The sequence below is a fragment of the Empidonax traillii genome, unplaced genomic scaffold (genome assembly GCF_003031625.1).
Source record: "Empidonax traillii isolate 1590-97213 ecotype Southwest subspecies unplaced genomic scaffold, ASM303162v1 scaffold54:size2178333, whole genome shotgun sequence".
Taxonomy (NCBI): domain Eukaryota; kingdom Metazoa; phylum Chordata; class Aves; order Passeriformes; family Tyrannidae; genus Empidonax; species Empidonax traillii.
Window position 1 is genome coordinate 1,094,686 of NW_020955247.1, and position 20,680 is coordinate 1,115,365.

At 37.3% G+C, this 20,680-nt stretch overlaps 1 protein-coding gene across 4 annotated transcripts in view; it reads left to right on the forward strand.

The window, feature by feature from the left end:
- Nucleotides 1–20,680, forward strand: part of SNX24 (sorting nexin 24) — an 87,906-nt gene that overhangs the window by 64,208 nt on the left and 3,018 nt on the right. For all 4 annotated transcript variants that reach the window (XR_003570710.1, XM_027879339.1, XM_027879340.1 and 1 more), the window contains exons 4-6: nucleotides 16,369–16,463; nucleotides 17,583–17,615; nucleotides 18,499–18,563. Coding sequence is in view for 3 of the 4 variants with exons in the window: in XM_027879339.1 (XP_027735140.1) it covers nucleotides 16,369–16,463; nucleotides 17,583–17,615; nucleotides 18,499–18,563 (193 nt within the window). In the remaining variant the exon portion in view is untranslated. The remainder of the gene's footprint in view (nucleotides 1–16,368; nucleotides 16,464–17,582; nucleotides 17,616–18,498; nucleotides 18,564–20,680) is intronic.

Genomic DNA, 20,680 nt, shown 5'->3' on the forward strand with positions numbered 1-20,680 from the left:
CTCTGGCCTTTACGGCAGCACTGTGGCTGGAGTCTGCTTTTGTAGAATTACAGTTTTAAAATGGTTGGATAAAAATCTTATTTCTTATGCTGCTGCAACCCACTGGGTATGTCTATTCTAGGAAAATGAAAAGGTCAGTGATAACTTTCCCAATAAAACCTTCTGAGAAAATGTCATTCCAGTTATGTGTATCTGACTGGGGGAGTTCATCCTCCATTTTTTGAGTTTCATATTTTTTGTTTCCAGAATATCATCATCATTAGAGAAATTCAGCATTCATATCTGTGATAGTATGGTGTCATATCAGCTCATGAACTATGATAACAGACATGCTTTAGCAGACACTTTCAACACAGGCCATTTACAGTATTTTTCTTTGTATCCTTACCGGTAAGCCACTGGGAGATCACAGTTGTATTCTGAATAACTGGTTTTCCAAGCAACTTCCCTGTAATGCTGGCTTCTGAAGAATATTCTGAATATCCCTAAGAAATCAAGATGTGAAGGCATCCAGATCTCCAAGTGAGCTTTCCAGAGTGGGATCCAGCTCTCACATCTGGTTCAGTGGAGAAGGTTCCTCATGTAACATTTCAAAATAAAGCACTCATAAAGCCAGAGGAGATTACAGAGGAGCAAAGACCGTGCATGGGATTCAGAGTCTGCATCTTGCAACCACCAGCATTTAAGTTCAGTCAAGATCATGCAGTGATATAAGCTAATAGTTTTGAACAGCAGTAGTTGTATAACTTCAAGATTAAAAATCACTTTGTGTTTTTGTAATTATACTGCATTTATATGCCATGCAATAGTGCTTACCTGCTTCACAGGTGGATTTTTAAAAACAATTATTTGAATTCAGGCAAGTTTAATTATGTGACCTGAATTAGTTATCCATCTTTAAATGTGGGAATCACAAGGACATTTACTGCAAGAATAAGTTGCCATAATATGTTGGTGTCTTTTTATAGTGTTGGAAATAAAGCTTAGTGGGTTTTGTGATGAATTTGCCCTCTAATGATGTAGGAGGTTCTTGATAACTGTGGTCCAATGAAGATACTCAGGAACAGTATTATTAATGTGCAAGTAGAGACAGCATTTTGGTGAAAAGGTCCAGCAGCCAGGCTTAACATCTGAAACAAAAGTTAGTGCAGGGAAAAAAAAATGGCAAAAAGAATCCTAATTTCTCTAGTTTGCTCAGTTATTTTTGCCCAACTTTACAAAGTAGTGATGTTGACCGAGGAAGTCAGAGAGAAGTCCATCATGAGACAGGACACGTGGAGAAGCTGGGTTTGTTAATGTGTGGAGGGAGTTATGTAGATTATTTTCCCTGTAGTATATTTAGTGGTTTTAACTACCATATTACACTCTCTCTATATGTAGCATGTTCTTTCAGTTTCAGATTCTTTCAACTGTGCATCTTCCAACTTTTTCTTGTTTTGTTTTTTACCCTAAAATTTAAATTTTGTCCCTTTGACTGGTTTATTCAATCTCCATTATCAGTCATAGTGTTGTCTTCTGATGGTCATGTGTTGACAGTCATCTCATTGGCCAGTCAACAGAGAATGCAATTTTTTTTGTAGATTTCAGTTCTATTGTAAATCCTTTCTGAACCTTTATATTATATTCTCATCTGTCTTGAATTTGGGGCACCCATACTTCAGACATACTTGCACTAATGGCATACTTACTTTTATTTGCTCGTCATAGAGTCTAGAGTCTGATTAAGCTCTCTGTACCACAGTATTGTAGTACTATTCTGTCTTTTCATTGAAGGACCAAGAAATGTGACTTAAATAACAATTTAACCTTAGCTTCAGTTGCCAAGCCTTTCTGATAGAGTAAACCAGAGCCTTCAGAGATAGAGTAACCATTGCACCAAGGGGTGCAACACAGCCTTTTTGCAAATTCTTCTTGCATGGGGAACCCAGAGGCCAAATATTTCTGCCAAAATAAATAATCAAAGTAAAGAAGATTGCTGTCTAAAAATGCCAGTATATATGTGTCACGAATCCATGATTCTCAATTTCAACCTCATTTGTGGAGTTTACTGACCATAATTAAGTAGTTCTCTGGTTGCTGAGTGAGGAACATCAAGCAATTGCCAAGTGTGAATATAACTTCAAAAATATGAGGTTTATGGAGAGCGTCTTGGCATTCTTGCAGTTATTTTAATGTTATGATAATTTTTTAAAAGAAATACAGATAGCTATTTAGTTTCCATTAGCAAGCTAAATTACAATCTCATTTCTCTCATTTCTGGAGAAGTCATCCCTCTTTCAACAGCAGTAATGTGGAGAGGTTTTAGCCAGATCAGAACATTGTCTGCAGAATTGCTATGGCTGTGACAAATGCAGCCGTCCAGCTGATGCTGCTTGTCTGTCATCAGCACGGAAAAGGTAAATAAGCAGTCACTGACCAAGTTAGGATGGTCTCTTCTCAGAAGTAATTGCATCATTCCTCACCTTTATCAAGGACTCCCTTGCTAGTGAGTTTTGGGAGGGACAAGTGTCAAGGAACAGAGCCATAATGAAGTACCTGCAATTGAGCAAGGATTACATTGCTCCGTTAATTCTGTAAAAACTTGTCAGTTTGCCACCCAAATAAATGCCTAGACTTCGTAAAACATGGAGCAGAGTGACCTCTAGAAGAAAAATCAATGGCAATTCATATTTCATATGTCTATAATTGCTTGTGAGAGCATGGCAGCAGTTTGTTTATAGAGCAGCTTGTTTTAGCACGGATTGTTTCCTGACTTTTTCTTCTTTCCAGTGGTGATGCCTCTCATGCACTGTGAATCACAGCTAGACACAGCGTTAGACAGGTTTTATTGGTGGTGATTTTTTATTATTGTTTTCACATTACTGTCTTCAGAATTGCTACACTGTGTTTTGTTTGAACCACTACACTAATCTATAGTTACATGTAAATCCTGATCACAACTATTTCCTTGAAAGACTCCTGAAGCTGTATTTTACCTTCTTTTTTGTAGGCAAGACTTTATCCTCTGTGAAGTTGTCCATTTGCTAGTATTTTAGCCATCAAACTGAATCCACTGTGTGGGCTTCATTTTTAAGCAATTTCTCAGGGAAGCAAGGCATTCTCACAGTCAGCTAATTTAAAGACAGAATTTTGAAAATATCATTTTTCCCCCTGCTTTGCTTTGTTTTTTCTTTTTTTTTTTTTTTTAAAGAAGCTGTTGTAAGATTTGTATCCCCACTGAGGACTGAGATGTCATAGGGATAGAGAAAATGCCGCTCACTTTATGGATTACTGTTAGGTCAACAAAACTTTGGCAGCATTGATTAACTTGACAGTGAGTACAGCAGTACATTTATCACTTATGGCTGTGCTGTAGAAAATCTAATAAGAGGCAAACAATTCCCTTTAGAGCAGTAACAGGTTCACTGTGGCTAACGGTGCATGCACTGGAAATTTCTGACTTTAAATTATACCCTTGCTGCTAGTTGGGTCATTGACTCCAAGCTACTGCACTTTCACTACTATGTTCTGTATTATTAATTTGATCAAAATTGTTTTGGCTTCTATAAATGTGTTCAAACTGTGTATTGGAGTTCATATAAACTCATAAGCATTTTTGAAGAAGGGACGCAGAAGGAGCATGATCCAAGCTACGTTACATAACAGAGGCAGCTGCCTGTTAGAACCACAAATGCTTGGGGTCTTCCAAGGTTATAAAGGAAAAATTTTAAACTGTTGCTTACAAATCTGCCTCTAATTCACAGATTTAAATAAACCCCAAACCTAAACCTATCTTACATTCATTAGGTTTCATTGGTTGGTCAGAAGGACTTTTTCCATATGTACAAATATGGGTTTTTTTAATTACCAGTAAGTACATTAAAAATTCTGTACAAGTTGATTTATAGATATGCTCTTCCAATTGTCTTTTTTTTTTTTGCAAGAATTATGAGAACTGAACCATGAACAAGAGTTTTTTTGCCTTTCCTGTGTAGAAGTGCTGCTGATTGACTCTAAGTTAGTGTTTGGTTCTAATCTTATAGTGAAATTGGGTTTTATTCCTTATTGCTTGGTTTCACTTTAATAAATCTTTTCTCGAAGTCCATGGCCAGTACATTGGAAAGTGTCTTTGCAAATATGAAGAAAAACTGGGAGGGGGAGGGGAGTTGGGTTTTTTTTGTTGTTTTTTTTAAGTCTTGTACTGATTAGTTCTCTAAAATGGAAGCCCTGTATAAGATATTCTTCTACAGAAGAATACCAAGCTTTTTTTCAATTCAAATAACCAAAAGTATGTAAAGGCCACATACCCAAATAATTTTGTTTCTAGAAACAATCAGGAAAGAAGATTGAAGAAAATGCAGTATTAAGTGCAGATCAGAACATACGGTGTGCAGCTTAATTTATGGCTTTGTGATACAATCTGCAAAATTGCTGTTCAAAGGAGAGTAAGGGGTTTTTTTTAATAAGGATACCTGGCTCAGTAGAATAGAGAGCTTTTGTGAGTAGCAACTATTATTTCAAGTATTTTGTGTTATTTTAGGAAACTGTTTAAATTGGAGGTTTTGTTCTGCAATATCTCTTAAAATGATGTAGTTTTCTTTGTTGGGAGAGAAGTATTCTACTTGAATCAATTGTCAGGAGGCTTAATGTAATAAGGCAGTTTGTGGTCTGACTAAGAGAAACATGGTGCAAAAGAAATTCCCATAGCACTTTGTTTTTAACAGAAAAACTGAGTTCACCTGAAACATAAATACATTGAAAACTGAGACTTAATAAGGTAGAGCAGCTTCAAAAGGAAACAGGTTGGGGTGGTTGTCCAAAGTTTGTCTTATAATGACTATAATTTAACCAAATATGTATGTTAATAAGAGAATTGCTCTATCAACAGCATAACAGCAGATTTTTTGCAACGAATGATCAAGCAAGTTGGCATTAGTACCCTTTGCATAGTTAGGGGGAAAATACAATTAAAATAGTGCTTCCTGTTTTGCGCTTTTTTTTGTTTTTTAAATCACAGGATAGAAGTTGTGTTTCTCACTCCGTTATTGCATTTTATAGGTAACGAGACACATTTCCACACTTTCTCCTGGGTTCATACAATAAAGGAGTTACCCTACTGCCTGCCTTACTGAACAGAGACCTGTTATTGATTACCTATCACACTGACATCAGAACTACTCTTAGGATTCAATTTTTTTGTTGTTTTGCATATTTTATTGATCAAAAGTGGTAAATGAGCATCAAGCGTGCAAGAAGACGATGAATTGTTTACTTGCATAAAATAACCTTTCAATAAGGGAAGATGCATTGCTCACACTTTTGGTGCTGTTCTGCTGCCCGAAGCAGATGGCATTCAGCTGCTATTGATTTGCTCCTATAGTTACAGAGCAGCATGTAACAAGGCATGCTCATTTCTCTGAAAGAGAGGTGAGATTTTTTGTGCCAGGGTGGCAGGAGTGAAAAAGGAAGGATGGGGGGTTTGAAGGGAGACTGTTTTGGGGTTACATTTTCTTGCAAGAAAAAAACCTGGAAAACCTTGCAACTCTCTGAAAACAGATAAGAGGGTTTCTGTGTTTGCAGAGAAGGGAAATTACTTTTTTCAGTTCTGGCACTTCTGGTAGCATTAATTCATGATGCAAATTGAGTCTGGAGCAAGCAAGTACTTAGAATTGTAAAAAACAGCCAGAATTTAGCGCCACAAACTCTATACCACAAGTCTTAGCTGCTATGTTTTCTTAATTCTACATGTTTTTTTCCTACCTTTGATTCATTAGCAAGACAAAATCATTCTGCAACATGTTGGCTTGATTCTATGAGCACTTAATTTCACTGAAGAATACAGAATTTAATAATGCACTGCTGTATCTCTCCTGTAATGGGACACATACACACACACAAAGCAAACACAGCTTTCTCTTAAAGTTTATGTGAAAGGGTGTTTAATGCAGAATTTTGGCATGAACAAGATGTTTGACAGATTTGAATGAAATGCAGATAGATATGTGATAGAAGAGGGTTTCAGCAAATAGAGTATAGGCATGTTTGTTCTAAGACAAAGCATTTTAGATAATTTAAAGTCTTATTTCTGGAAGAGTAGTATCGTGGAGGGTACTGAGGAGCAGTGTACAGTCAGTCCTCAGTCAGGCTGTTTGAACACAGAAATAACCCATCTGTCAAGATCCGCAAGTGTGGTAGTATGAGAATTAACAAATTCAGATTCTTGATGACAAAAACTGGACCCGTTAAGTGTTTTGACAACACATATTAAAGCCTTTCTTGCCCACCTGACTGTTCTGCACTGACTCTTTTTGCCAGAAATGCTTACTGTTAATTTTTAACAGTCTTGAGCATCTTCCTGCTCTTATGTTATTTGGGAAAATAAAATAGTATACTGCATTATGACTGCCCTGCTGTCCTCCATGTTCTTTATATGGTGTTCCTTTTAATGAAAATAGTAAATGAGATATGACCCCTGGCAAAACATTGTCACAGCATAGTTAGTAGCTGTTTATTTATCAAGAATTTAATTTAAACGTGCATATTAACATCTGATAAAAAATGTCCTATTTCATCTATTCAAATTTCTGTTCTCTGACATTGATTTTAACTTACTTGTGTAATTTATGAAATGCTGTCTAAGCTGTTTTAATATCCATGTTGTTATGTGTCCCTACATCTCAACCATTTGTTATGCTGCTTCTGTGTTATAAACAGGACATAAGAGATTGTCTGAATCTTTGACTTTAACCTGTTGGTTTCCATCCAGAGCAGAGATTTGAGTATTTTTCAAAGCATACAAAACGTGTGATTTTTCAGAAAACAGATGCTTTTTAATCAATGGCTAATGCTGTCAGCACAGCATTTATCACATTGTTCCAAGTTGATTTGGTCTTGCTCTCCTGTGGGGCTAGAAAAATGTTTTAAACATAAGAATGTTTACAAACAGAAGTAAGATAATGAAACATGGAAAAGCATATGTTTTAAAATAAGGTTTTTTTCTCTTAGAGTATTGCTACAAGAAAGCCCTTTGCTTTAAACAGATTTAAACAAATACATCCATGTTCTTGTTCTATTCCTGTGGTGTCTATCCTGTTCCTGTTAGGACTGACTCCAGTTTTCTTCAGCCCCTCTGTCTCTGTCATTTCTAAATTTGTTAGTGGTCAAAACTTACTTTGTGCTTCTTTGCCATTGCGAGAGCAACCACCTCATTAATTACAGATAAGGGTATCAGAGTAAATTGGTAGTATATTAACAAGTTGGGGGAAAATACTGAAATAGTCCCACACACAGATATTTACCTTTCTTTTGCTAATAAATAAAGCTGATTAAAATTTGAGTAAGCTTCAGAGTTTTAAAATAAAGCTTAACAGTTTTCTCACAGTTAGTCTTCCAACATAACAAAATAACTTAGAGTCCTTATTCAACATCAGATTTTGTGCTGAAAGGGCTGTGAACACTCAAAAATAAAAAACAAAGCTCCAAAAAATCACCACTGTATTAATCTAAATATATTTTGCCAGCTATGTTACCCCTGCTTTACCTCTTCAAAAATTACACAATTGAGTTCATTAACCCCAGGTGCAGTGAATTCCCTGTCCTTTCTACATTCTCTTTTTTGGACTTTGGGAGTGCATACCTGCTGCTTAATCTAATTAGTTTCAGAGGGAATGTCGAGTCATTTCTCAAGAGTTTACTCTGACCCAAAACATTGACAAGAAAATATCAGAGAGACAAAATAAGAAGTTATTGTGGAGTTAAATAGCATTCTGTTACAGTACCTTGTGGAAACAATGCAGATGAGAAAAGCATCCTCAGATGATTTCTAAATTTTTATATGACTTTTGCATGAAATTGTCATTCTTAAGGAGAGGAAGACTTGTTTTCATCGATAACTTCCTCACACCTTATCAACCATCTGACTCTTTCCTTTTTCTCAGCAAAATCAGCAACATGAATTAAAGCTGTGGGAGATATCCTATGAAGCTAAAAAGAAGTGAAAATGCTATTGTAGCCCCCAATACTAATGGTCATTCTAAAGTCCATCATTGGTTTTTTATAGTTTTTTTTTTTTTTTTTTTTCCAATATGCATCACTTGGAGATGTGTTCTCCTATCCTCTCTTTCAGGAATTGTAACAACTTAGTTATCTTCACAAGGATCATGACTGCTGGGTTTGCTTTAAAGTCTTTGGTGGAGAAGGAGGGAGTGTCAAAAGCCTTTTGGAAATGAAAGTAGGCTCTATCAGCAGGGCCACCTTTATCTGTACTTGTTGATTGTTTAAGGGGTTGCAGGAAGTTTTTGAACAGAGTCTCTTTTTTGGCAATTTCTAATTCAGTAACCATTTAACCAGAGTCTCTGTTTCAGTCATAGTAGCCCTATTAAGATGTGTTTATATTTGTGCCCAATAGTTCTGTTCCTTCCTGTAATTGTTACTAACTTCCCTGGTACAGGCATGCCAGTTCTCTCATGGTACTGTATTGTTGGTGTTATTATTATCATCATCATTATCATTATTATCATCATCATTATTGTAAATTTATTAGTTTTCTGGTTGTAAAGCAGCCATAAACAATATGGTGTACAGAGTTGTTAATTCAGAAAATCCATCAGTTCAGTTCTCTTAGGCCCTTTGAAGGAATACTGTGTGATCCTGCTGACTTGTTACTGCAACAAACAAATACACTTCTATGTATTTTGTGACCTGATGCTCCTGTCTAGAATGGATGTACTCTTTGCTGGGTGGCTGGGCCCAGAGAGCAGAGGTGAATGGAGTTAAATCTAGTTGATGGCTGATCACCAGTGGTGTTCTCCAGGGGTCAGTATCAGAGAGAGCTCTGTTTACTATTTTTATCCATGATCTGAATGTGGGGATCAAGTGCCACCCTCTGTCAGTTTGTACATGACACCAAGCTGGATGGGAGTGTTGATCTGCTGTAGGGTAGGAAGGCTCTGCAGAGGGATCTGGACAGGTTGGATTGATGGGTCAAGGCTGATTGTATGAGGTTTAACAAGGCAAAGTGCTGGATCCTACATCTGAGTCACAAAAAACCCTTGTGGAGATACAGGCTGGGGGCAGAGTGGCTGGAAATTTGCTAGGTGGGAAAGGACCTGAGGGTGCTGGTTGACAGCTGGCTGAACATGAGCCAGCATGTGCCCTGGTGGCCAAGAAGGCTTCCTGGCTGGTATCAAAAATAGTCCAGCAGGACCAGGGCAGTGATTGTTCCTTTGTACTTGCCTCTGGTGAGGCCACACCTCATATCCTGTGTCCAGTCCTGGGCCCCTCAGTACAAGAAAGACATTGAGGTGCTGGAGTGTGTTCAGAGAAGGGCAACAGATCTGGTAAAGGATCTGGAGCACAAATCATGTGAGGGGAGACTGAGGGAGCTGGGGTTGTTTAGCCTGGAGAAAAGGAGGCTCAGGGGGAACTCTCTACAACTACTCGAAAGGAGGCTTGTAGCCAGGTGGGGGCCAGCCTGTTTTCCTAGATAACAAGTGACAAAATGAGAGGATTTGGCCTTTTGTTGTTCCAGGGTGGGCTTAGATTATGTAAGAGGAAAAATTCCCTCGAGGAACGGGTTCTCAAGCATTGAAACAGACTGTCCAGGCAAATGGTTGAGTCACCATCGCTAGAGATACTTAAAAGACATTTAGATGTGGCACTTAGGCACTTGATTTACTGGTGGCCTTGGCAGTGCTGGGTTAAGGGTTGGACTCAATGATCTTAAAGGCCTTTCCCCACCTAAAGGATTCTACAATTTCAAGAAAGGGTTACTGCATACTAGGAAGACAGGATGTTTAAAGAAGGTTAGGACATGCAAATTTGGAAAATATGGAACTGACATTTCCACTACCAGCTTATCCACTGTAAAGTAGATGATGTATTTATGATCATACTTGATTACGTGATCGGATTCTGTTGCAGGGTTTTGTTTCTTTTTCCCATGCAACCTTCCTTCCAGTGCACAAGGATCACATGGATCAGCATAGAAGGAGGACAGCACCTGAGTGTGAGAGAAAACAAAAACATATCAATTACTTTCCAGGTGTTGTAGTTTGCAATTGCATTTCTGTTGTTGTTATTGTCTTAGAGGTCTCTTTCCTTAATGTTTCTCAAACAGTAATTTATGGATAATTGTTGTCTCAAAGCTCTGATAGTGGACAACAGAAACTTCCCAAACATGGAAAATGCAGGAGCTTCTGATGATGGGAATTGCACTGTGTGCAGTTCTCGTGGCTGTTTTGTATTTACAGTGTTTTATGAGGAAATTCTGGCATTTTCCAGTGGCCATGTTGGTCTGAGGGGTGGTGTAAGAGGAACTCAGATGCTGCTTGTCTCAGGTGAGCATGCTGGTGCTCATAACACTGCCCATTGGAGCTTTCCCTGAAGGAGGGACTGGCAGAGAGCATGGTGAGTGAGGCATCTTACTTCCCCTGAATGTTGGGTGTTTTTTTTCACTTCAGCATATTCGCATTTAGTTCCTTTAAGCTTTTAGAAAACAGTATTGCAGCTTACTGTTGTGTTGAGATTACAAACATGGTTACTTTTTAAACAAACCTTCTCCCCCTGTACTCTTGAGAAGACTTTTTCAAACCTAACTACATAATTTCTGTACCACTGTAGAATGTGTGTTTTCTGTCTACTGATTGATATCTGTATTATTGTCTAAGGTATTCCTGCACCTGTTTGTTATCACCAGCATTATTGACATGGTCTTAATTACTTGTTAATTATCCATTGTCTTACTGGTCCATTGACTTCTAAAAGACACTTCAATTCAGACATTTTGAAATCAGCATCTACTTTTGTGTCTATCTTTGCCATTAATGGATCTAGTTACTCTTTATATTAGTTTTTCCTGTTACTTATTTTTAAAGGCCTTTCTTGTTCCTACTAACTTTTTATAATATCATTAGCTTGTCCTGCCCTTCTGCTTCTTTTCCTTTTGCTCTGTTGATTTCTTCATTTCTCATCCATCTTTGTCTTAACCTCCAATCCTTTGAGCAGTGTCTCAGGAAATTATATTGACCGCTTCCTTTCATTTTTATTTTTCAAAGAAACAATAGTTGCACTTCATTTCTAGTCTTTCAAGGGCTAGTCTCCTGTTTTGTTGAAGAGGGATTCACTGTTTGCTCCCACTAATTTATGTTTCCAGTTTTCCAAAAGAAATTCAGTATTTTATTTTTCACATCAAGTGGCTTATTTGTGCATTTAGCCTCAAGTCAGTCCACTCTGCACTTAGTTGGAATTGTAAATGTGTTTTTAACAAGCTTTCTAACTGAAGTGCTCTCTGCCTTAAGACCTATGTGATATTTTTGATCAAAATGAGTAAACTGCTTTGCCGTAAGGTTAGGTAGGGCTTAAGTAAAAATGTTGACAAGTTATAGACACTGTCATGTACATAGACACTGTCATATACATTTCCAGTGATGATACAGTAGCTGTTTAACTGATGGCTTCCCTTTCATCTAGTTAATTAATCCTACGTGTAGCTTGAGAATGCTGTGATAGATTTGTCACTTATGAGTTATCAGGTAAGTTTTAAGGTCATAACAAATTGAAAGTTGGTGCAGGAATTTTTGTACTATTCTTCAGTCTTGAGGTTCAGAAGTGCAATTCCCCTCTGTCTTTTTTTTTTTAACTTTTGTGATTTTACATTAATTTTCAGTTAGTTTAGACAGAACTTCTGGATTTTTATTGGAAGTATTTTGGCTTATAATACTTAAAGGCAAAATTTATTCCCTTTCAAGCTCCACTGTGTGGATGGCACTCTTTCTGTTGATTTCCCTTTGATATGAGCATGGGAGTGTTGTTGACTAGCTGGTGCTTCATATGGAGCATCACTTCTGTGTTGTGGTATGTGTGTTTGCATGCTTCTTGTGTCTTTATACAGAATTTTAGGCACATTTGTTAGCCTCCTTCTGTTCTAACAAATGGGAATATTTTTGGTAGTAATGAAAAGTGGGAACTCTCTACTATGACAACGTAGGCAACAACTTATTTAAAAGTTATTCTAGTTGATAACCTATAATAACACCCTTATTGAAGACGGGAATTAATTTTTTCATAGTTCTTTACAATGGATAACATAAAATATTATTTTATCTGCCATTACTTTAAAAAAAAAAAAAAAAAGGAAAGCTTACTCTTAGAAGTCTGGTTCCTTTGTCTACTTGGTTTTTAGTTAATGTGTTCTTTTGATAACCTTTATATCATTTCATGGGATTGTGTAAAGCAGTTCAGGAAAAGCAGGTTAATAGAAGAATATAGACTCTAAAATGTTCTAAAAGATGTGGATTCTGGTCCCAGTGGAGACTGACACTCCAGCCTACTTACTGTAACTGGAAGGTATTGATTTTCTTCTCCCCCGTTTTAGCTGCACCACTGAATTAGGTATTGTGAAGCATCTTTCCCTGTGAAGAGAGGAAAAACTGTCATGAACTTCTTCACCCTAACAGTACTGCATTTCAAACTAAACCCGATTGAATGGAAAAGTCTGTAAGGACCCTGTAACTCAGCTCCCCAGTCTCATTTCTCTCTTTCCAACAGCTGTTCCAGCAACCTTAAGAAAGTATGATAGATGACTGTAAGAAATTGATTTTAAAATCTTTTTTCATTAAAAACAACAACAACAATAAAACAATGTGAAACGATGCATTCCTGTGGCATGATCTCCGAAGGTTAGGGAAGTGGTCTTGTTCAGGTTTTCAGCAAGATGTTCAGTTACTGTTATAATTGGCTGATGAGTAGGTTTGGGCCTAACTAGAATGCCAGTGTTCGATTTCACAGTGTCCTCTGTGAAGATATGTCACCATTTACCCTGGCTTTAGTGACAATTTTCTAAAAAGGAAACTCGTGGGAAATCATTATGCTGTTTATATGTCTCCCTTGTTGGAGAGCATTATCCTGTGATATTTTAGCACTGTTTTCCACTGCATGATGGCATCTAGCTAAGGTTAAGGCAGAACAAGTCCCTTTGCAATTTTGTGACTATATTTTACTTACTGAAGGAGAAAAGATAACCGACAATTAAGTATTTCAGATGTCACTGAAAGAACATGTGCAACTAATCAATTACATCCTTAGGGAACATGATTTTATGAAACTGATAAGGTAGAAAAATTGAGGATTTTGTTATTTGTGTTACATAATAATAATTGCACCCTTTCAATGAAAAAGACATTTCTGCTGATGTAAACATCAGGCTCTCCCTTGTGTTGTGTTGTGGGGTTTTTTTCTGGAAGCACAGAGTAGTTCATTAAAGTGTGACAGTAACAGATAAACACACTTTACAATTTTCTAAGAAAATATGGCACTTATACTCTTAGTTCAGCTGAAATCAATGGGTTGAAAAACGTGTTTCTGGAGTCACTTCCCAAATCATTTGATAGAGCTTGTGTTAGATGCTTTACTTGTGGGGGGGGTTATTTATTTTATGAAGGAAATACACATGCTTGGGTTTTTTTTCTTAAATTAATCTACTTAGCACTCTGGGTCCCGTATTTGAAACTCATTGCTATGATCTTGGTAGAATTTGGATGTAGTAGAAATTCACATTACAATCAAACTCAGTGTGAGTTTTTATTTCTTTGAAAATATTTATCTCTTAAGTTTCTAATGGCAGAGCAAACAAGATAGTAGTCATACTTATAAGCCAGCATCATATATTCACTTGAACAAGTGCTACAGTTGAGCATATTACATCACAAATCAAGATAGTGGTTGAGAGACTTTACCTGCTGTTTCCTTTCCTCCTCAGCTATCATTTAAAGATATTAGGTTTGCAAAATATGTGTTTCTTAGAAGTTTTTAGACAGAAATCAAAAATCTGTTGTATTATGGGTTGTTCCAGGTAAATTAAGCCACTTGTGGTAACATTTATTTCTGATGTAAGAGTATTCTTTGCAACAGTTTAAATAGGAAGTTGAGAATGCTTACATTTTTTTCTAAATGTCCACTTTGGGCCACCACCAGAGATAGGAAATGTATCTAGACAGACACACCTAATCCAATTGGCTGGGTTTTTTTGTTGTTGTTCCCCAGGGGTTTTTTTTTTCTCCTTTCCTTTGGTTTCCGCCCTGTATTTAAATGGCAAGATTATGTTCTGGGCCTTAGTTGTATCAAAGCCAATGAAGTCAAGCCAGAAGATAATTTGCCCCCTTATTAGGATAATTAACTTGCATCTTCCTTTTTTTTTTTTTTTAATGTTTGAAGTGCATGTCACATTGCATTACCTCAGTTGAAAAATTCTCCTCTGTTCAATGCAGTGATTACTGCCTTCATAAAATTCTGGAAATCGTAAAATTCACAATTAAGAGAGGTGGCATACAAATACAGTGGAATGCAAAATTACCTTTGCTTCTCTGCAAATTCTACATCTTCAAGTTTAGTGATCACCAAAGCAGTGTTACTGATAGCTAATAAACTTTATAGCTTACCGCACTGAAGCAGATGCTATTTGCTTACATGTTTTTGTGAAGTATATTTGAGCAAGGCCAGGATTAGCAGGGTTGACTTAATACGTGTGGAAAAAAAAAAAAAAAAAAAGAATAAATAGAATGAGGTATTAATCTGGAGTAAGTGGAAGTAGAAGCAAATAGGTTTGTAAGAGCTGTCAGGAGTTTTCCTTTTATACAATGATGTATCCTTCTCTTCTTTCCTGTTCTGTTCAGCAGCCTCAGCAGGCAGCTCAACTTTTGGAAAAAACTGTCAGGAGGTGTAAGTATGAGGTTGCATATAAACACCAGATGCCCTTAAACATCTTTATACAACTTTTTGTGGTTCTTGGTTGCATATAATTAGTAAGATGGTTTTATTTGAGCCAATGATATGCATTGTTATGCAATTCACACACCCTCTGAATATGCATCCACCTCCACCCCTCCTTTTGTGCATAACCTGAATGCAGAACAGGACAAATTTTGCAGCAACAAGGTGCTGATTTTGCAGAATGAAAATGGAGTGGCATTTTTTAATGCATCTTCATATAGAGGTGAACTGAAAGGCTTAACACTTGCCAGCACCTCAGACCTCCTTGTTCATTACATCCATTAAAATCCAGAACAGAAAAGTTTAAAAGCTGCATTTTCCCCTGTTCTTTTATTCAGATTTGTTAGTGATGGCCTCAGTTGTTGAGGAAGTGTAGACATAAAAAAAGAACCAGTTCTGAAATATCTTGGTTTTCAAAAGCATTTTTTTCTTTAAGGCCATTCACATCTTAAGTATTTTTAACACTAAGTGTGTTTTCCTCATACCAATAACCTTGGTATTAAATTTGCTATCAAATCTAGATGACTTCTAGGTGTCTCCTTTTTTTTTTTATGACCCTGTTATCCTCTACATATGATTGTGTCTCCCTTGTGATACTGTAATGTAAGAAAAATACACAAGGGATAAGTTACCTCCTGGATGTAAGCAGAGTAATGTTTCTTCCCATCACCAGACTTATTTCTTCCTACATGAATTTCTTCTAACATACGGTATGAAAGTGAACAGGATGAACATGGATAGCTTGTAAGAGTCGATCTATTTATAAATCCAGTGAAGTTTCTTCCATACCTTCAGTCACTTTGGGTCAGGACTTTATGAAGGAAAGCTCTTTACCAAAGAGCTTGTGGCTTTCATTTGCATGTGAAGTACATGTGTTTTCAGAATGTATGGCAGTATGAACAGTAAAGAAATAGGTGCTTATTCTTTCAGGTGAGACATTGGTTGAATTTATGAACTGCTTTTGTTTGCCTTGTGAAAATTGTAAATAATCTTTTCAGTAAAAAAACAGAGGATGGCTTCTGGCCATTATGTGGCCACCTGTATGGAAGGATGTGGCAGGTCTGGTGAGCAGCTCCTTGGTCAGAGCTTTGTCATTAGGAGCCACAGTGCAGATACAAGGAGTGCACTGTAAGCTGACCTGTCAGGCGAAGCAAAGAGTTCCCCTTGTTATCATTCACCAAGGTATGAGCTAATAAAACTGCTCAAAGTGGAGACTTCCTTTTTCCGCTTACAGGCCAGAGGGGAGTCTTTTGTCAGGTGAAAGCACTGAGCTGAGGCTGCTTTATTTTATCTTTTAAATAAACAGATTTTTTTTCACAAATGAGCATGCCAGTAACTTAGTTCCAGAATCAGACATCTCTGCTTGAGAGGCATCTAACTTGGCACCAGTGATGGTAGGTGAAATAGAATCTATTAGTGTAAGCTGAATGTATTTTAATGTGATTCATCAAGAACTGTGGTTTTCCTGTTGAAATGAAGCATTCCAAAATAGGTGTAAAAAAATGGAGAATTGGAAATTGTTGCAAGAGTGAAATGTTTTGGTAGCTTGAATGGAAGTGTGCAATATTTACAATATTTTTAAAATGCATATTTCTATTTTGGCTTTTTTTTTTTTTTTTACAGACAGTCATTTTAGAAAATGAAGAGCTCCCTAAAATATTTCTTGATTTTCTGAACGTTCGCCATGTACCTACCTTGCCAAAAGCAGAAAGCTGTGGGTAAGCTCTTATTTACTGAAAAATACATGGAGGCCAAAAGGCCCATATTCACTCAGTGCTGATGCAATTCCATTGACTTAAAATGGTCTTGCTGCCAACTCTAACACTGTAAAATAAATGGGCATTAGGTTCATGTTAAGTATGTTTATATATCCCCAAAAGGTCATAAAATAAATCCAGACAGTTCAAAGACAGAAGTGAAGTTTAATGTAATATTCTTGGAAAGCAAAGGAGTTTAGATGAGAAAAATATGATTTTCTCATAGATCTTGAAGTATCTACTGAAATGTAAGATTTTCATGAACACTCACTAAAATTGCATAGAAAGCATTTGCATGTGTTTTAGAGTCATAGTATCTGCACAAAATAGAAGTTCATTCTGTGATCATTTTATGATCTCTCTCTCAGTGTTTGAAAATGAGGTCTTTCACCTTTCTGATGACATCTACCCCAGTGACCCAACTGCTTCTCCCCTGGGAAGAGTTCTTAATCAGAATGGCAAGAGGGAATCTTAGTATGATGAGTGTAATGACTGTAGAAATACTCAAAACAGTGTAGCTGGAAGCTCTGTTACCTCCGCAGCTCTGAGCTTTGTAGGGAGAATTTTTTTTGCTATGTAAGCTGTGTTTGATAGTGCAGAAGTGTTACCAGAACTTGCTCCCCAGAAAGCTGCATGACCCTCTTCCACTTAGCAGGGGGCTCTTTGGGTCTGCAGTGGTGAGAAGGCCAATTGACTTGAAGATAATTTTGAGGCCCTCTTACACTTGGAGGAATCTATGACCCAGGGCACTGTCCAGAGGGATTCAGAAGCTAACAGACTTGTAGTTCTCACTTGTATTTAATGACATTGGCCAGTATCCTCAGTGGGACTGTACCCCAACACTTCATAGACAGATAGATAGAAATGCTTGTGAACCTGTTACAGTAAAATGGACCTATCATTTTCAAGTAGTGGGGGTTGTAAAATGATACAATCTCCCACATTCATCTCATTAAACTGAATCATAGAGCCAATGACCAGATAAAGATTGCTCCCTTTGGTGATTCTTAAAGAATTTGGGTTTTTTAGTTATAAAATTAATCTTGTTGTAACCAGAGTTTCCTCTCACTTTACTTGCAGCTCTTTTGATGAGACAGAATCTGAAGAATCAAGGTGAGCTTGATTCCTACTCTTTCTAGGACACCTGATTATCAAATTACTTGAAATTATTGGAGGTTACTGTATTTGGTCCTCACAGATGATGAATTAGCAGTAGTTTAGCATTAAAATTAGATGTGGTTGTTAAATGTTATGGATAGTTTGATCAGCTTTGCTAGGTCTGTCCATTTGTAGTGTGAATTGAGCATCCATGTGCTAGTATTGAGAAATTCCTTGCAAAACTAATAGAATATTGCCAGCTCTGAAATATATCTAGGAATGTAGCAAGAAGATTTAGTAGAAGAAATTAAAGGTTTGGGTTGTCCCTGATGCGTTAGATAGAGCTTTGTATGTATGTGGTTGCACTGCTTGGCATGCGTATGTACCAAGCAGAAAGGAGGGGGCTGGGAGAGCGTGGCTGTGCCATGACCAGGGTGGGAATTAGGCCTGTGAGGGGCTTACAAGGACTTTCTCTCTGTGAGTGAGGGGTACAGCTGCTGCTTTAGGGGTGCAAGAACATGGTGACACTTTGAGTCTGTTTGGTTTCCTGAAGAGCCTGTAGACATGGAGCCTGGTTGCAGATGATTTTGTAGCCTATATTATGCCAAGTGCCGGGGAGCAGAGCAGGATCAGGAGGTCTCAGAGCCAGCTGCAAGTCACCCCTCCAGGTTGCAGTCCCTTTACGTCCAACTTCACATTGAGGGTTTCACTGTGTGGCTGAGGAGCAGCAACCTTTGCTTCCAGAAGACGGAGCCTGCCCTACTGGGCAGTGCTGGTGTGTGGAAACATACCGCGTGGCTCCTGCGCAGCTCAGACACCTTGCTTTATCAAAGCTAGTTTGTAGAATATTCTGTGTGCTGTCCCTTGATACTGACATCCCTGTTCTTGACCTTTCCAGCAAACTGTCCCACCAGCCTGTGCTGCTGTTCCTAAGGGATCCATATGTCTTGCCTAAAGCCAACGGTAATCAAACCTGTCATCTGTTAACAGCACTTTACTGATCTGACCCTGCACCGCATAAACCACATTATTATTAATACCAGCCTAGTCAAATGACACTGGTGCAAAATCCAATAACCTGCCAATAAAACAATAGTTCTTGTGTAAGAAACCATTAAAACACTAAGTGGGGTGGGTGATTTATAAAAGACTGGAATTTTCTTCCCCAGTTGTTTCCTCAGACAAACCTACTGAGAAATCAAAAGATGAAGAATGTTGCATTTCTTTTCTTGTTGACCCTGTCGGCTATTTTGCCTGAAGGATTTGAACTTAGAGGCCTAGTCCTTTGCAAGTGCTTTTTTCCCTAAACACCGGTCGATCTTCTGCAAGAATGTTTGTATTTCCATTTGGATTGTTACTATTTCTTATCATTTATAACCTCTAGAGCTCTTTCCAGCAAAAAAAAAGTATACTGAAAATATAGTTGATGTGTTTCACAGGACATTTACATTAGCATTCATCTCATAATACGTGGTTCAAAAGAGTGTTTGAAGTAGCTTGTTATAACCCCTTTTTAAATAGAAAAAAAAATTATTTGATTTATTAATTCAGAAAACTTATCCTCTCTTAAATTAAATGTGTGCAGAAAAAGAAATACCATTTTCAGAGTGTGTTCTGCCTGGTTTTGTCATCTTACTTGTTTGAACTGTTACTTCTACTAAATCTTTTATTAAAATTGTAATAGCTCTCAAGAGAGAATCTTCTCCCTGAGCTGTACATTAAGATTCTTTTTTAATGTGGCATTTTGTTTGATTTTACAAAATACTGTGTAGAAATCAATAGAGAGATTCTTGCAGTACCTTGAAAATCATTAAATTTTTAAGACTAAATTTATGAACAAACGCTTTTTTACTTGCAGTTTCTTAACCAAAGGAATGAACTTCCTTGAGATTTTCTCAAAATGCTTATCGATACCTGAAGGGAGGGTGTAAAGAGGACAAAGCCAGTCTCTTTTCAGTGCTGCCCAGTGACAGGACTAGAACATCAGGAACGTCAGGAAACACTTTTTCACCAACACAGGTTGCCCAGAGTGAAGTCTCCATCCCCGGAGAGACTGCAAAGCTGTCTAGCCAGTCCTTTGTGACCCATGTCCACAGAAGACACATTACAGGGTTGTTTAGTTTTGACTTTGACTTAGCACTAGTCTGCTCACATGTGCTGAATGTCCATTTGAGGCTGGAGTGCAAATCACAAACTCAGTGAACTGAAGCACAGAGAAGGTCACTTCACAAGGACAATTCTGACCCAAGTGACAACAGTGATGAAGAAGCACCCACAGAGTTTTTTTAAGTCTTTTTAAAGTTTTTTAGAGTCTTTTTAAAAGTTGTTACTTGTATTTAGAGTGAGACACATTGCATGTATTAATTTTACTGTTGAAGGCTCCTCCTAATTGCATACTTGATTCCCTGAGAACAGGTGTACTTGATTCCTTGAGAACATCATTTAATTCCCTACCATTCTGAAGAGATAAAATGGATTTCATATACAGTTATCCTGAAAAAGTGTGATGGTACTTAATATTTCCAGTGCACCTGTAGCGTTTTGCTGTAAGACTTCTGTTCAGGATTTTGCAGTACTGTGATGGTATTTATCTTCCTTCCATAACATGTACTCCGAGGAAGGCTAAGCTTCCTCTTTGTGAAATCATTAGGAACTTAATTTTCTAATTCATTTTGTAACTATTCTTTTAAGTAGTGTTTTTCTTGGATTAAGATAAAAGCTTCTTCTAATGTGCAAGATGTTTAAACATTAGGTTGGCCTCCTTAATGACATCTGAAACAATGGACATTTCAGACTTTTGCCAAGGCATTTTCTGGCCTTGAATCAAAATATTTAGAATTTTATATGGCAGGTGAATATTTTTTGTGTTTGAAAACCCTAAAACATCAAATTCATTTGCAAGTTATTTTTTAACTTATTGAATTAAAACACAAATTAGAAAGTGAGTTGTGGTTTAAAAAGGGAGAAAGAAAACCAAATTTTAAGTCTAGAGGCTCTACTAGTTGACTTTAGTCTAGTTAGAAAAAAACACAGTTTTTACATGACTATCATCGCTTTTAATTCTTCTTCTTTGTTTTTAG